Source organism: Oxyura jamaicensis, chromosome 4 (assembly GCF_011077185.1).
Source record: "Oxyura jamaicensis isolate SHBP4307 breed ruddy duck chromosome 4, BPBGC_Ojam_1.0, whole genome shotgun sequence".
NCBI lineage: Eukaryota > Metazoa > Chordata > Aves > Anseriformes > Anatidae > Oxyura > Oxyura jamaicensis.
The window spans coordinates 20,841,359-20,859,019 of record NC_048896.1 but is presented as its reverse complement, the minus strand read 5'-3'; the positions used below and the strand labels follow the sequence as shown (position 1 = coordinate 20,859,019).

General features: G+C 39.6%; 1 protein-coding gene across 1 annotated transcript in view; it reads left to right on the top strand.

Moving 5' to 3' along the window:
- Positions 1 to 3,208: 3,208 nt before the first annotated feature.
- Positions 3,209 to 17,661, top strand: part of LOC118165896 (protein transport protein Sec24B-like) — a 34,903-nt gene continuing 20,450 nt past the window's right edge. Inside the window, exons 1-3 of the mRNA XM_035324279.1 lie at positions 3,209 to 3,455; positions 8,616 to 9,320; positions 14,729 to 14,911. Of these exons, the coding sequence (XP_035180170.1) occupies positions 3,383 to 3,455; positions 8,616 to 9,320; positions 14,729 to 14,911 (961 nt within the window). The 5' untranslated portion in view covers positions 3,209 to 3,382. The remainder of the gene's footprint in view (positions 3,456 to 8,615; positions 9,321 to 14,728; positions 14,912 to 17,661) is intronic.

Here is a 17,661-nt window from a genome sequence, read left to right as displayed (position 1 = left end):
ACATATTTCTATTGTTTTAAATGGAGGCTAAGAGTTGTATGGACATTCATATGCATATTTAGGGAACTTCAGAGTAATACAAAGGAAAACAAGCCATGTGCACCTTGGAATAAAATCATTGACTGATAGGTACACATTTTTTTTCTCGTTTTTGCACAAGTGGCCACATGCATTACAGCCATTTTCTTATTCCTCAGAACCATAAAAAAATTCTCACTGCTCTGAGCTTGTTACCAGAATAAGTGGAAGCAACAGCCTAGTTGAGCCAGCTCATGTGTTATTCCTTTCATGATACCATTAACTGCAAACATTAATACTCAGTTCTTGCTAACGCATTCAGATTCATTATAAATGAGGAAAATAAAATTAATGGATTTGAGTTTATGGTGGATTTCCATTAGGGGCTTGTGTTCTATCTGCCAAAACATCTGGATTTCCTAGGAGTGAATGGGTTTAACCACCATGTAATTATTGTTTGTGGAAAATAATTAATTAACCATGCAAAAGGTTTTGTAAAAGCATTTAAAACAATGGGAAATTTTGCAGCTGCCTCTTCTTGCTTTTAGCACAATGATATTTTAGCCCAGTGATATATTTCCCTTTTCTTTAGAGCAGACATTGAAATATTAAAATAGGTACTGCAGTGATTTTCTCAGATTGTGATACAGGATATATTCACTGTCTCTTGGTACAATTAAGGAGTTAGAGAAACAAGTCTTCGGAAGGGGAAAACCTTTGATAAAATACAGTTTCACATGTGCTGCATGCTGTGACAAAGGACAGTAGTAGTATCATGAAATATTCCAGCACCTTTTAAGATGGTATTGAGAATGAAAAAAAAAAAAAAAATAAATAAAATAAAAAAGTTCTCCTTATTTCTGAATAATTTTGCTCTCATATTTCACACAAATACATTTTGGGGATGGAGGATGAGTTCTAAAGAACAAGCTCCAACAGTGGAATATGTCAATCCTATCACAACAACACAGCCCTGGCAGGGGCTCCAACAAGTCACCTGCACCAAAGCTGGATGACAACAGGACCCTCACCATGTTCGTCTTACCTGTTCAGAGTCCTTCAGTTACAGCAACATCACACCATTCCCATGTCACCTAATCCTTCAGTATCTTCAGGTAATGTTTTTTTCTTAACAGATCACCTGAACTTCGCTGCATATTGAGACCATTATTTCTTGCCCTAGCTTATCAGGACATGGTAAAGAAACTGTTTATTTCGCTAGCTTAAAGAAATTGTTTCTTTTGGAGATGGATTTACAGTCTCTCAGATGACTAATGGAGGCCTGCACAAGTGTCTGGCACCTCTGCATAGCATTAGGGGGTGTGCAGGCCAAGACACTTTCAAATACAGTCAGTTTCTCCAATACTTAGAGATGCACTGCATGCTTTGAATGAATAACTGTAACATGGCTGGATCATATGCTTAGCATATGGGCAAAGCAATTAACCACATATTTAATGACAGACACACATAACTAGTAGGAAAAACAGCATGCAGACAGGGAAGGAACTGGTAAAGTGTTTGTAACAAGTAAAGGTGACTCACTGTTGTCGGTTTTTATGATGGCTGCTATGATCACCGGTATGTATTTTTGCACTTTCAACTTTCTTACAAAATGAAGTACTTGAGCAATGCACCTAATAGTGCCTGAGAGAATGACAGGTGACTGGTTGTAGAGGCAGGCACACAGTCAAAATGAATACGGGCTATGTGTGACTGTCTGTGGAAAGCGCTGAACTGGAAGGAGGTCCTTTGCCAGCTGCACAAGGGCAGCTCAACAACACTTTTGTTTCTGTTTAGAGAATATAGAGCATAAGGTCTATAAGAAGAGTGAAAAGCCTTGCCTCACTATTCCTCGTCAAGGCCTTGATGAGGGAAAGCGAGATGAGGCTTCTTGATGAGGAATAGTTTGGTGACATTTTTCAGTCTTGTTGATGAGGAAGGATGTCAAGGCTCTGGAGTGTGTCCAGAGAAGGGCTACTGTTGTGGTTTAACCCAGCTGGCAGCTAAACACCACACAGCCGTTCACTCACCCTCCTCCCTCCCTCTCTGGGATGGGGGAAGAGAAACGGGAAAGTGAAGCCTGTGGGTTGAGATAAAGACAGTTATTTAAAATAGGAAATAATAATAATAATAGTAATAATAATAACAGTGTGTACAGAACAAGTGATGTACAATGCAATTGCTTACCACCTGCTGACCGATGCCCAGCCTATCCCCGAGCAGCTGGCCCCCCACCCTGGCTAGCCACCCCTATATATTGTTTAGTATGACGTCAGATGCTATGGAATACCCTTTGTCCAGTTTGGGTCAGCTGTCCTGGGTCTGTCCCCTCCAACCTCTTGCTGCATCCCCAGCCTGCCCGCTGTCAGGACAGAGCGAGAAGCTGAAAAGTCCTTGGCTTAGTGTAAGCACTGCTCTGCAACAAGTAAAACATCAGTGTTTTATCAACATTAGTCTCATCCTAAATCCAAAACATAGCACCCTACCAGCTACTGGGAGAAAAATTAACTCTATCCTAACTCAGACCAGGACAGGAGCAGCTGAGGGAACAGGGGTTATTCAGTCTGGATAAGAGGAGGCTCAGGGGAGACCTAATTGCTTTCTACAGCTACCTGAAAGGAAGGCGTGAGAAGCTGGGGGTCGGCCTCTTCTCACAGGTAACTAGTGATAGGACTAGAGGGAATGGCCTCAAGTTGTGCCAGGGGAGGTTTAGGTTGGAAATAAGGAGATATTTCTTCTCAGATAGAGCAGTCAGGCATTGGAACCTGGTCAGGTGGTGGAATCATTGTCCCCAAGAGAGTTCAAGGAAAGGTTGGACGTGGTGCTTAGGGACACGGTTTACTGGGTGACATTGGTGGTAGGGTGATGGTTGGACCAGATGATCTGAGAGGCCTTTCCCAACCCTAACGATTCTGTGAATGTATGATTTTCAGCCCTCATACAGAGACCACACTCTCTCCACAGAAAACAAAAAAAACAAAACAAAACAAAACAAAAAAAAAAAAAAAAAAAAAAAAAACACCACAGTGCACCCTGCCCCCCCGACGCCTCCTGGCCTGCCCGGAGCCCCCCCCCCCCCCCGCGGGCGGGACCATGCCCCGGGGGGCCGCCCGCAGCCGAGGGAGGGCGGCGCCGGCAATGGGGTGCGGAGGCTCCGCCAGGGGACGCTGTGGTCGGCAGTGTTAGCGGCCGGCAGCGGCGGGAGCGGCGCTCAGGCCTGGCTGCCGGGAGCCTTGCGCGGCCCTGCCTGGCCCTTCCGGGGGCCCTTGGGGTGACCCCGACCCCAGGCCGCCGCCGGGGCGGAGCGCTGCGGGAAGCCGTGTCCGCGCCTGCCGGGCTGCCGCCGCGGCCGTCCGCCGCCATGTACCCGGGCGGGTCCGCAGCTTCCCGGGAGGCCGCGGCGGCCAAGGGCGGTGCTCCTCACTGCCACAACGGTGAGGGGCCTCCGGCCTGCGGGGTGCTCGGAGGGTTCGGGGCTCCGGGAGGGGGATGTTCGCCTCTTCTGCACTTCGGGTGTTGAAGCGGGGTGGGTTTGGGAGAGATTTTGAGGGGAGGGATGGGAATGGGGGTCGGGGCGTTGGTGCTGTGGGGTCAGGGTGCCCGTGCAGTGAGGCAGTGGGGCTGGGGGGAGCTGTGAATCGTGGCTGGCTGGAAAATATAAAATATTGCAAACTCCCAAAGCAGTGACTCGCTTTTCACATTGTGAGGTATTAACTCCTTGCTTTTAAACCTGGGAAACTGTGAAACCAGTTCTTTGTTAAGTTTTTAGAAAGTCTGCCTCTGTTCCATCCCTGCCTAACGATGGCCTGGCATCGACATCAGGCCTCTCCATATCCTTCATGGGGTTTTGGCTTTGGTTTTGGTAAACTTCTTATCTCGGGCCAGGCTCACTGTGCACAGATGGTGTTCTGCGCAGGCTGCTGTTGAGGGTAATGACCTACAAAATCTTTTCTCATGGATATTGCTTGTGTCCAAAGGGTGGTTCATAGGTGGGCTCCTACATGCCTACAAAGGAGGTTTGCCTACAGGTAGTGCAGTGAATGAAAAGGGAAGTAAGCACGTAATTCAGGGAGAAACTAATGCTTCGGATGTGCTCTTCAAAGTTTAGTATTACGAAGCTGAAATTTCTCTGAATTACAAAATTCCAACTTACGTGGCTTTTAGTGAAAATACCACACCTTCAGGACTCTGATACAACCTCATCAATGAATTTGAGGTATGTTTCAGAGAAACAAACAGAAAGTGACAGTGCATATTCCCCTTGTACTTTTAACTGAATGAAACAGTAATTTTAAAGAGCTATCATGAGGATTTATTATTTTAATGAGTTAGTTTCATGTTGCTGTCGATATTCTATCTTTTAAACCTTCTAGTAAACCATTTGTTTACTGTGAATCAAATACGTTTTTTTAAAAAAATTCTGAGACACTTTATAGAGTGTAGTAATAATCTTACATTTTTATCAGATAACTTGCTAATTACTCAACTTACCTTTGCCTTCTGTGTTTATGAGATGCCTACAAATCATCAGATATATACCACAGTAGGCTGAGAACTCTGAATTTGTGATTTCATGTGTTATAGCAACACTATTCCAAAGCTTTTAGATGAGTGTATTGTTCTTCAAGTACTAATCTTGTGAAGTTGTAACACAGGCCTTTTTTTTTTTTTTTTTTTTTTTTAACAACTGTAATAGGAGGAATGAGGGGGAATAGTGACAGAAAAAGAGTACTGGAAACTTCCATTCTGTCATATAGAAACTAGATTTCACAAAGAAGGTAGTCATTGCTTTTTCAATTTCCTTTTACATCAGTATAAGGAAGATTAAATGTAAGATACTTTAGTGAATACAACTATTTCTATATTGGCTGTAAAATAGACCATAGCATGTCATTTCAGTTGTTTGGAGTGCACCATACATGTTAATATCATAAAATATAGATTTTTCAGATTAAGCCTTTGAAGTTATGGGTGTCTGATGAAAGAGAGGCTGTTTTTTACAGAAAGAAACTCACTGCATGTATAGTAATACTTAAAAGGATGTTCAGCTTTGTATTTAATATTATTTGCCCAGTCCAGTGACCACATTTGAGACCTTTGGGGACTTAAGTGTTAGTGTAAGTTTTAAATTATTTTTTTTTCTCTGTGTTTTTGGTTTGATTCTGTTCTTAAATTTAGCATTTAAAAAGAAAGGGGACCTTGCCTGGTATTTTATTTGTCAGTCAGGGGCTTGTACCTGGAATTTTTCTGAATAAAGTTTTGCAGGTTCATGAAAATTTTATTATAGTGATTTTACAGGTAGCTTTATACATAATCAGAAAAGGACTTGTTTCCGAACAACAGCATAAAGAGATTTTGCTTGTTAAATTAGTATTAAAAATGGTGTATTTTTCCTGTAGCCACTGAAGACTTCAGTGTTAACAGTATAAATGTATTGAAATTTGTAACTCTGAGAGGTTAACTGTTTTGAATTCCCATGTTTCTCAAGACATTTTTTGACTAGTATTATCTTCGAGTGCTTTGTAAGATTACAGTTAGTATCATCAGGATGCTGATGATATATGATACATTTCAGGATCATCATCTCAATTATGAAGTCATTTAGGACTGGTTTTCATCCCTCCTCCCATGTTGGATCTTTTGGATAGTTTCAGTTAAATTTGATACCGGGGATAGAGGTATGAAATTCCTGAAAGCTTTGTGGAACTGGGAAGCTGACTGATGCCATCACTGAGCTGCTGTGAGAGCTCAGCAGTGACTTATTTGGTGGGTCCTTTGCTGGCAATTAAGGATGTGCAGAGCTCGATGAGGTGTGGTCAAGCTGCCCCATGTCCAGCTGATTAGAGAGAGACCAGGGAGCTGCAGTGAGTGTTCTCTGAAGTGGAGACAGATGATAACAACTGTGAACACCTAACAGGTATTCTTGACTGGAAAGGGCAGTTTTATTGTAGGGTATGTAGATTACATGGAGGGTGTATGACAGAAGGCTCAGTTATTCAGGTAAGAGAAGGCTTGGGCATGAATACATATACACATGACACTAAGAAAGCCAAACTTTGCTAATTTATATAGGTGTTTGTATAGCCACGGCCCTTTTTTTTTTTTTTTTTTTTTTTTTCCTCCTGTAGTGTTGTGGGTTTTTTTCTCCTTAAAAAGTGATAAAAGCTTTCAGGGTTCACCTGCTAATGTACATGTACTTACACATTATAAGGTATTAATTTGTCTGTGGAAGGAGAGTTTCCTTGCTTTCCACTATGGAGATGGCATTTTAGCAGTGCGCTTTCTGTGTGCAGATGAGTTTTTCAACTCCTCTTACAGAGTTTTCTGGAAGAGAGTTGTCAAGTGTTGTGAGAGGAAGGTATGTATACTTCCTGAGACACCAGCACAGATCGTGAAGTTAACCAGATCTCAAAATGACACCAGAAACGTACCCACATTTCCAGCGCTGAAAACAGCCCAATTATCTAGTCATCATTAGCAGCTTCAGCTACTAATTGCACTGAAAAATTACTTTGTTCATGTTCTTCATGATCAAGTGGACAAAAAACTCAGTTAAGATAATGGGAATGATCTTTCTTCTCTAGTTGTAAAAACTTGCTTTGAAAGGACCGGGATTTTGAAATCAGAAAGATCGCTTTTCAAATGTCAGCTGTGTCTTTCTTGATGAGTTCTTGATGGGATTCGTACTTGTGTGTGCTCTTGAGCAGTTTTAAACTCATAATGGATGTTAGGAATAGCAATAAAGGTAACTTGGATGTTTTGTAATGTGGAAACTGGTATCTTGTACTGGTAATATGGTATGTGTTTTTTAAACCAGATAATGCAAGACTTTATGAGATTATTTGATAGGTAGCCTTTTATTTAAAGTGAGGTGCTCCTAAACCAGTTTCTAAATTATACTTGCTCGGTTAGCTTATTCAGCATACCGTACCATAGTAGAACAAATGCACAGACTCTTCATCTAAAACAACTTTCTTTGCCACCTTCGATGTCGTAGCTGCTTATAGCAGTAAGCTGTGACAGACCTAAGTTATTTGTGTATTTTTCAGTTTGCTCTTGGAGACTTCCAAAAAGCAGGTTGAAAGTCTGCTAAAGATCACGTAAGTGCAGCCTGTAGTTAGCTGTCGGTGAGTCACTAACTTGAAAATCATTCTCCTTTAAAGGAGAGTAAGCTACAGATTATTAGGAAGCAGCTCCCACTTTTTCAGAAAAGCAGTGAATCAGAAGCATAAAATTACGTATGGCTCCAAATTGTTAGTACATCTCTATTTTTTTTGTGTCTGTATTTTCTTAAGCTCCTTATGCTTATTCCTTAAGGGCCTTTCTGTCTCTTGGCCCAGCGGTCCAAGTTACTGTTGTTTGTTTGTTTGTTAGCTTTTTCTGCTCAGTGTTCTGGGTTTGTAACAAAAAGTAATTTTTAATTTTATCAGAGAACAATTTTGGACATTATGTTCCTTGCTTAATGCATTCTGTTAACAAATTGTTATTAAAATTGCTTTGCAAGTTAATCATAGACCACCTGGATGTTACTTTGAGAACAGTGACTTTTTCAAATTTGATTATTCAACAGAAGCACATACAGAAGTAATACTTGATTTTTTGTGGTTGCAGTAAATGTAGGGGGGCAAATCCACTGTTCATTATTGCCACAGCTGCTGTTTAATGTGCATGGCATGGAGTCGTGCTGCACGCTTCTATTCACCGAGAGCTGGGAAATAACACAGACACACAGCATGATGTAAGCAGTAGGGTGTGGTGAGTTTAAGAAAGGAAATGATCCAGGGAAATGCACTAGAGAATAAAAACAGGGTGCAGGAAAAGAAATTGAGGAAGACTGTAAGATTTACCATTGATCAATCTGCATAAAAAATAAAAATAATAATAATTAAAAAAAAGGACGTACTTAATGTTTGGTCTCTAGCAAGCAAGTACTTGTTCTACCCTTGCAGGACCAGTATGTAATTAACCTCTAATGTTGCAGAGGCAGTTGCGGTGACAGCTGAGGTCAGTTTCTCTGAACCAGAAATCTCCCCTACTGCTGTAAATATCAGGCAGTAAACATAAGTGCCTTGTCAGGTACCTTGTGGTTTCATAAAAATTATGTTTTTTTCTAAAAGCATAAAATAACATAAAGGAAAATAAATTCTCTAAAGCACTTTATCTTGGTCACCATGTGGGGGAGTTGTAAAGACAGTGTTGATGTACTGATGTGACTGCAGCTTTTCAGTTTCTGTAGGGTGTGTTGTTACATTCAGATATTGAAATACCAGTTTGGTGCTTGCTGTTGCTCACTATTTGCTTACATATTTTCCTAAAACCTTAAAATATTCAAAATAGAGATGTGATGCATAGGACCTTGGCATGGAAAGGATCCATTTTTCTGATCTATGAGTGTGCAAATTATTTCAGACATGGTATTTTACTTGCATTGTACTTGGTTTGTTCTTTTTGTTCTGTTGATGGACATTGACCTCAAAGATAGGGAGGGAAATCAAGAAGAAAGCAGTTGTTTGTTAATTGTAGTAAGTACAGAGTTTGTTGGCACTACTAGCAGATACACCTTTAATCCATGAGATGTTTTCTCTTCCTTTCAGGTCCTGTGCAGAGTCTGATGCAGTTCCCTTCTGGCTATGGCTCACATCTTCCAAACTACAGTGTGCCCTCAGGACACTATTCCCAAGTGCCCAATAAAGCTGTTTCTCCAAGTGTAGATAATCAGTATACAGCAAGTTACCACTCCAGCTACTATTCAGCACCAGCACAAAATGTCATGGCCCCTTCTGTGGGTACCAATGTGTTGAATACCCAGGAATCGCAGCAGTTCTACAACAAAACTCCCCATGCAGTGGTGGCAGCTGAAGGACCTGTTCAAGGAGCAATACCACCTGCATCCTACTTGCATACGAGTGCTCAGCAGTCATATTCAGCATTTGGTAATCGCTACAGCACTTCTGTCAGCTCTTCAGTGGCATCTCAGGGATTTCCCCTTAATTCTGAACATTATGCCATGCCCGTGATTTCTAGTGCCATGTATCCTAACGTTTCCTATCGTCCTGCAGCTACTGGCAGCATGTATGGGCAGGCATTTACTTCTCAGAGCCTACCTGCTGCCGGACAGTTCAAAGAGACAAATGTGTTTTCTAGCCTGAGTACATCAGTACCTCATTTGCTTCAACAGCATGTTCCTGTGGGACATAATTCAACGTTATCAACCGTTTCATCTGCTCAGCCTGTTCAAGACAAGGTCAGCAGGAGTCTCACTGGATCAGTTGCTAAAGTAAACAACCAAATAAATACAGGTACAGTATTAGTTGAAAGATAGTGAACTTCCAGATGTGTCTGGGAAACATCAGAAGTCATGGTTTTGTTGTTTCGTACTTATTCAGTATGTGAAATTCTGTATCATAAGTTTAAATTCTGCTCTTATTGATTCTTGAGGCATTTCTCTTTTGGTTACCGCAGTCCTGACAATAGCAGCTAATTGTATCACTGACATGTTCCATTGAGTGATAAAGCAAAAGACCCTACTGGGAAGATGTTTTCTTTTTTTTTTTTTTTTTTTCCTGGTTGGTTTGTGGTTATTTTTTTGGTTGTGTTTTTGTATTTTTAAGTTGGCTTGGAAGGGAAGTCTTTTGTGCTGTTTTGAAAGAAGGTCTAGATTCTTAGATATGTTCATTGAAAAAGTACTTTTTTTTTCAATCTCTGTCTAGAGAGTTTTATTGTTAATTCAAGAGTTAAATTTGTTCTGTAACATTTACCTAAGTGAACATGCTTGTGCTCTTCTCTTCAGAAATTTAAAACCCAGTGAACTGGGTTGGGGAACTGATTTATCTGGAGCCGAACTTCTTTCTTTTCAGCCTGAACTGATTTCCTGGTTCATGCTCAACACACAAATGACTCTGGATTTGCTGACTGGGAGAGAGCAAATTGAGGTAGCAACCAGTAGGTGGACTGAAGGGAAAGCGGGGCTGTTTTGCTGGCAGCATTGGTTTGACAGGCTGGAAATCCTGCTCAAAGAGCAGCCTTGGTGCAGTTTCATAGGAATTTAAAGCCTGGATTGACATGGTCCCACTCTTATGCTAGTACTTGACTGCTTTATATGTCACTGTAGTTATCTGATCAGGTTGAATTGCCACATACAATTGATTAGATACAAATTTATTTCCAACTGCACAATTAGGATTCATAGAATACCAGCCTGTCATTATTTAAATTTACAGAATGGCATCACTTACAAAGTCTGAGGCTAAACAGACTGCCTTTGACAAAGCCTGACTATTTTTGCTGTGTGATTATTTTTTTTCTAAGTGTAGAATTCAATATCTTTGGCTAAAATGCATTAATAATTCAATTGCTACAACACCAGGCTAATAGAAGATGCCAAATGAATGTTTGGTCCAGATCTAGTTGAGTCACTTTTTGGGGCACTGAGATACTTTCTGAATTTCCCAGTGCAGCTTTACTGTTCTCAGTTGGAGTACTTTGCATAGGATTTGAAGCCTTAGCACCCTTCAAAAAAAGAAAAAAAAAAAAAAAAAGTAATCTTGAAAATGACTTGCCATATTTTGTACATCTTTGGAAAGAGTATTTATATAACACACGAAGAATTTGAGGAAATTATTATGGTTTGTAAGAAGGAATGTTTCATCCTTCCTGCTGTTTGTTCTCCAGGAGGGAAATGATGGAAAACAATTGCAGTCTGTTCTGCGCAAAATTGCTTGAATGTTGTTTGATATGTTGAAATTCCTTAGTATGCTTTCTAAAACTGTTCATGTAAAGAAATTTTTATTACCCTCTCCTAGTCCTAGAATACTGAGAAGGTAGTTTGTTGTCATTGCTGCTGTGCTATGAAAGAGGACCCCCTCACAGTCCTTAAATTATAAATAAGTACATCTTGGAAGGACTCAGGATGCTACTGACTTACTGTACTTTTTCAATACTAGTTTTGTGCAGTTAGTGAACACAGAGTTCTCTGGCCGGAAAATGGGGCGTTCTTTATAGAGAAGACTGTTGTGTTTTGAATAAAATAAATATTGAATAAAATCCCTGTGTTTACACAGGACTTGCCCAAGAAACTTGGGTTGGCATAAGTTTCTGAAATGTGGTAATTTCTGTGTTTTACACTTGAGTTAAAAAGTTGTAAGTGTTGCACTTACAATCAGATTTTTAAATAAACCAATTAAAGAGCAAGCGCAGGGCCTTTGAAAGCCCCAAATTTGCTGATGCCTGTTAAAATCAAACCACTGAGCCTTTCTGTGTCGTGCTGAGGGTGCAGGAGAAGATCTTGTTGCATTTCTAAAACTTTGTCAGCATTTCTAAAACTTTTTCTAATGATCTGAGATCATTAAAGTATTTTCAGTGGAGCTTGCTGAAATTTCAGTGGAAAAAAAGAAGAAATGCAAGAAAAACGTTTTTCTCAAAGCTGGCCTGTTTTGATGAATGCCAGCCAGTAAGAATAATTTTATTTGCTTTAGGGACTGTAAATGAAGCAGGAAACAAATATTTAAGATTTTGTTATTGCTGGTTTAAACTAGTTTCCCCTAAGAAAAATGCCCTCATCTAGTTTTAAATTCTGTATTTCAGCAAAACAGTATAGGTATAAATCTATATGGAAGCATTGATGTCCTATGTAAATAACACACGCTGTATTACTTAAGCTTTTTGTTTTTCTAGGTCAGTAGCTTTCCTTATTGCTTTTTCCAGCTTTTTCAGCTGAAATTGGTGCATTCTGACTTTCTTGGTACTTTCCAGTCTGTGTGGATCCATGTGTTTTGTCAGCAAAGTTGCCCAAATTTTACTTGAGTCTCCCCCCACTCCTGGAGGGGGGGGGGGGGGGGTTGAGAGATGACTCCTGAGGGTGCCTGGGATGGATTTCTTTGCTTTATGGATCTTGTCAACTATGCTGTGGGCAGGCAGCTTGAGCTGGAGACACTTCAATTTCATGATCTCATGAATGTACTTGTACTTCCATTTCTGTCAGATCAGGGTCTCAAGTCCTCGCTGCCCCACATCTGTAGGAATTTAGGGTATAATTCTGTAAATCTAGCAGCATAGATGTGGTAGGAAAAAGGGGAAGGGGCTGCAGCCAAGGTGTAGAATGTTGTGCAGATAGGATGCTGCTGAAAACCAAGTTGTGGGGAGCTGGTAAATATCTTGGTAGAAATTACTTGTTATATTGGGGGAAAATAAATCAATATCGTGAATATAGCTATATTGGGGGAAAATAAATCAATATCGTGAATATAGCAACTCAGGATGGTTCTCCCATCTCTTCTTAAACAGAAAGATACTACTATGATTTACTTTACTAGTTTAGATTTCAAGTTGGAAACAGAATGAAAAGTTTTGGGGTAGTGCATAGGAAAAATGAGGATTTACCTCTGATTTACAGAGCTCTGTAGATTGTGTCCATAACATACCTTTTACCTGTAGATCTTTATTGGTAGGTGGCCTTTGCAACTGAGTGGTTGGTTACAAAATCATTTGATATTTTTCAGTCCAGGAAATTGTTCATGGTTGAAAGGCCCTAAGGAAAAGTCAGTGCACATTGAAGGAGGGAGGGAGTATGTGGGGAAATGTAGAAAATTCTGTTACAAAGTGTTTGTGTTTACTGCAGTCTGACAAAGGTCTTGGCTTTACGTGTCTCTTGGGACAGCGATTGTCGGGGTGTTGCATGGGCTAATTGGGCTCGTCCTGGACAAGCTAATGAGAAACTTTAAACTGGTGGTCAGCCCAGTTTTGTCTTGATCTAGAATCCTAAATTGCATCATCCTAAATTGATCAGTACTTGTGTAATAGGGTGCAATCTTGTTACCGGCTAGACAGAGAAAAAAAAAAAAAAAACTGTTAGCATGTTTCCTATAACCGTAGATTATCTTATGTGACGAGTTACTAACAATGCCTTTTTAGAGATTAAATTTGAGTTTCCATTATAATCCTTTGTATTTAGTTATGTATGGCTTCCAAAAGCTTTCTAGGGTTGCAAAATAAAGCTTAATTTGTAATTTTGTAGGTGGATTTCTGTAAGAAGAAAAAAATATCTTTTTGGTCAAGGTTTAAAAACATTTTCTTACAGTAAATCTGAAGGAGCTGGTCGTTTCTAGGAAACTTTGGATAGCTTACACTTGAGAATAGAAATCTTGTACTTGGCAAGGAAGTATTTCATCTTCGGCTAATCCAGGTGTAAACAGGTTTTGGCTTTGGTTGTGATACCAGCGTTTATCATGCTCTGCAGCAGTACAGGTATCTACAGCTGCAATTATCACTCTATTGCCTTGGTGTGGAAAATACACAAACCCCATATGCAGCTTTCTCTGCTACAGAAGCTGGGTAAATGCACTAATGTGAAAGATCCTCCCTTGTCGTCTCCTGGATTTTGCTTGAGGAAGCCGTGGAGCTCTCTAACAACATTTCTGCTCACTGGTGCTTCTGTGGGGTATCCACAAGACATCGTATGTAGAAGCATAAGTTACAGCAAGTACATTTCAGTAGAAAAAGCTGTGTATCTACTTGGAAGAAGTATGTATTTTAATTTAGATTTTGGTAATACTTGCAGAAAAGCAGTAGGCATAGCTCCATGCTATATTTGAAAATTGCATTGTAATAAAGGGCCCATTAAGATGGTGAAAATTTTGCTGTCGATTTCGAAGGTAAGTTAGAAAAGCAGGAGAATCATCTTAAACCTCCTCTTTTTGCTCCTGTAAAGGAAGCCTCAACTTCCCCATGAAGTCCTTTCAAATGGCAGCTCCATTATTTAGGAGGAAGTCTAGGGCTGTATGCACTGCTCAGCTGTGTGTACAGAGGAAGCCAAGTTGCAATTACACACAAATCCTCTAGTGAATTTGGTAACCTAAATTGGTACTTGGCAAATAAAAACATCTGAATCTCATTGCTTAATTTCTGTGTGTTTGGTGAGTCATGTTGCTCAAACTATTTTCTTTCTATTCCTGTTTTTAACAGTTTGGTCCATCAGTAGTTTATAGAAAGGAGTAGTTTTTAAAAAGAATCATTGTACAATGATTTTTTCCAAACTATAAATAAGGAGAGACCCTCTTTAAAACTAACTTAATTGAAGTTATATTGTCCTTATCTGCTAGGAATTTTGACTAGACTGTGTTAAATCTCTCAAAGCACTAATCTGACTCTTTTTTTAAGCAGATTATATCTAGTCCAGATGTTTAAAACACATCAGAAGTTCTGTGGCATACTCAGGGCTGATTGAATCAGATTGCTTAGAATATGGGTCTCATAATTGAGTAACGAAATTGCAAAGCTCCTAGCCTTCAGGGGAGGCAGATTGCTGCTGTGCTACACAGCTGCCTTGCAGGTTTCCTGCTGCTGAGAGGAATATTGTCAGGGAGGGATCGTTCATGGGCTCTGTTCCTCTTACCTAGGAAGAGGAACATGTGAAAACATCGTGTTTTGGGGATGGAACAAAAATGGATTAATTCAGCTTCTGCTGATCTTTTAATACTGCATTGTCTTCCTTTTTTGCTGTTGAACAATCTGTTAATTTTAGTAGAGTTCTTTAAATTACAATTAATGTTAAAAAAGATAAACTCCTCTTTCCTATTTACTTGTATGATAGCATCTCTCCAAAGTACTGTGTTCTTGTAGTTACTGTTAAATCAACATTAAATACAATTGCTTGCATTGTGTAATTGCCTGTGCAAATGCAAATGTTGTTTGTGCTTTCTTCTGTTCTCAGGTGGCATTGATTCTTTACAGCCTGTGCACTCCGCAAGCCAGAGCATTCAGTTTACCAAGCCTGGGGTTGGAACATCTGCTTCCCCTGCTGTGATCTCAGCAAGGACATCTGCTTCAGGACTTTCTTCACAGCCACGATCGTCCCCCTCTGTCACACAGTCACCTGAGTCAGCTCTTCAGGAAGGTACTAAACAGGAATGGGAGGTTATAATACAGACTTCGGTCCTGTTCCACGTGCACATGTGAATGCTGGAAGCTTTATTGCTCTTTTAAGTTTGTCTGACTAGAGTACTGCTCTTGTGTCATTGTCGGGCTCCTGAGAGTTCTCATTTTGTAGGTCTGTTTTGTCTTTTTCTTTTTAGCTCTTCTGTTTGATTTCCTAGCTGTACATTGTCATTGGCTTGCCTGTGTCTCTTCCTTACAAAGCCTTTCTCTTAGCTCTCTTTTTTTTCTAAAAAGTTTCTCACTACTTTGACTTCTTAGAAAAAGGTCCTAAAAGGATCTTTTGTAATCAGTTTGTTGCAAAATCAGACTTGAAATAATGAAATTGTCGTCTTAATCACTAGCTGCAAGCTCCTTTGGAAAGCTGCTGCAGGGTTTCTTGTTGGAGAACGGGGGGTTCTTACTGAGCTTCTTCCTATTCTCACCTTGGTAGCCTGTTGGCAAAGAATCAGTTGGGCCTTGAGCCTTCTTTTGCCATGCTAATTCTGCCCTGATATTTTGACTTGCCCTTTAGACTGTTAAATGTTTCTGTGTCTAGTATTCCAAATTTAATGTATTGCAGTGATTTCATTTTGCTGTGTTTTCTCTTGGCAATTTCAGGATTTAAAATTCTTTTGGAGACATAACTTAGTGTGTAGGGCACAAGTGGACAATGATTTTTGTCCAGAGCAAGTTGATTATTGCTGGCCTTCAAAATAATTCTCAAAATCATTTTTGATAGTCACAGCATGCTTTTTATTCTTAACTTTTGAAGCCCCCTGACATAAATGTCCTAGTTTCTCCTTTTCCTCCATTTCTGCTTTTTTTTTTTTTTCCAGTGGGGTAGGGACTGTAAAGAAATCATTTGCTTGTGAATTGGTTCTATTTATCTTACAAAAATAATTATTCATTGCTACCAAGACCTATGTACAGTGTACCATTTCAAGGAAAACAATTCAGTTTTTTCTAATTGTGCTTGTTTCTTGTACAGTTTTATAGTTTGCTTTGGTACAGGATAGAACTTAGTTGTTCAGTTGGCTCGAAACAACTCTTGCTCAACTTCCAAAGAAACAGCAAAAATGTTTCAAATGACAAAATGGATTTTCAGCTGTTTAGTTGTGCTTGCCAAGATGATGAAAGAGCATGCTTTACAACCAACCCTATATATATATGTGTCAGGAGCATACTGTGAAGTCAACAAGAGTTTGAATCCATCTGGCCATCACACGTGTCTCTGTACTTAGATGATATTTTTATAAAATATTAGAAAACTTTAATCTTTTTGCAATTGGATTATATTTAGGACTCTGAAATATATGATGTATTCTTGTAAAACTTTATCAACAATTAAGTGTGATAAATTCATTTGCTGAAATTAATACCCTGAAAAAATTGAACGCATTTGAATATTTCTCTGGGTTGTTAGAATTCCAAGTGTTTCTCAGGCAGTGATGAAATAGACGGATATATTTTTTTTTTGTCTTTTTTTTTAGTCATGTTATGCAGTAGTGTTGTCTACGTGGAAGCATTCTGGAAAAACAATTTGAATTGTTGGTTTGTTTGTTTTAAACCCCGGTGTGAGCATTCTTATGCAGTATTGAAGTATTGTAATTATTTAGTTGGCTGAGTTCTAACAGAGGGAAAAAAAAAAAACACTTAAACTGTATTAAATCTGTTTCATTCATGTTTCTTATATAAATATCCATACTGAGTTAATGCAGATAAACCTATCCACTTGAAAATGACACACTAGAAATGAACTTCTGAGTGCATATCTCCTGTCAGGACCTTACAGACTTCCTTAGGTTTTGTGATTATGGGAGGAGCTGTTAAGTAAATGAAAATAATGCAAAGCAAAAAGTTTAAGAGTGAAGAAGAGGGAGGGTTCATTTTGTAAAAATTACTGTTGGGAAGTGAATACTAGGGTGTTTTTAATGTCATGGTATATGCATTGGAAAATATGAGGGTTAATGAGTAGAGAGGCAGTTAAAGAGCTTTAGAATATAGTTCATTTTTGCATGTAGTTATTTCATTTTTGGTGGGGCTTCTATTATGAAACGTAACCCACATGAGTCTTTTGTGATGAGTGGTTGTTGCTTAAAATACCTAAATAAATGGTTTATTTCATAGACAAATGAGTCCTTAACAAAGTTTAGCCTTTTGCTTCCTCCCACAGATGTTTACAGGTGTCTGTAAAATAAGGTGGGATAAAGCATTAGTGTGCTATTACTGTAATACAGGTGCACTACTAACAGGGTTTACAGCTGTTACAGTTTACGTTTGTGGTTGCATTTTAAGTCAGATGTGTGAAGTAATCTCATTCAAAATAAGTAAGCATCTCAAAGTAAGCTTTCACGCTTTTAAGAGTGGAAGATTTTAACAAGTTTTGGCCATTGTAAAAGATACTAAGCAGAACTGGGTTGCACAGCCAAGCATGTGATTGGATCAATATGGTGGCACTTGAATTGCTGTGTTCAGCCACCCACGGGTGTCCTTCGGTTGCTTTTTCCTGCATGCTATCGACTGGGGCTGTCTTTGGGCTGTGGACCAGAATGGGAGGCTTCCCCATCTCAGCCTGACTTCTTAAACTAGTTTATTTTTTGGCCAGATCAGCTCTGAGATTTATTCTGGACAGCTGTGCCAGCAGAATGCTACAGTATCCTAAATGCAGAAATTGGGAGTGCTGCTGGCAACAAAAATAGAAATACAACCAAACTCCTTAGGCAGCTGAGA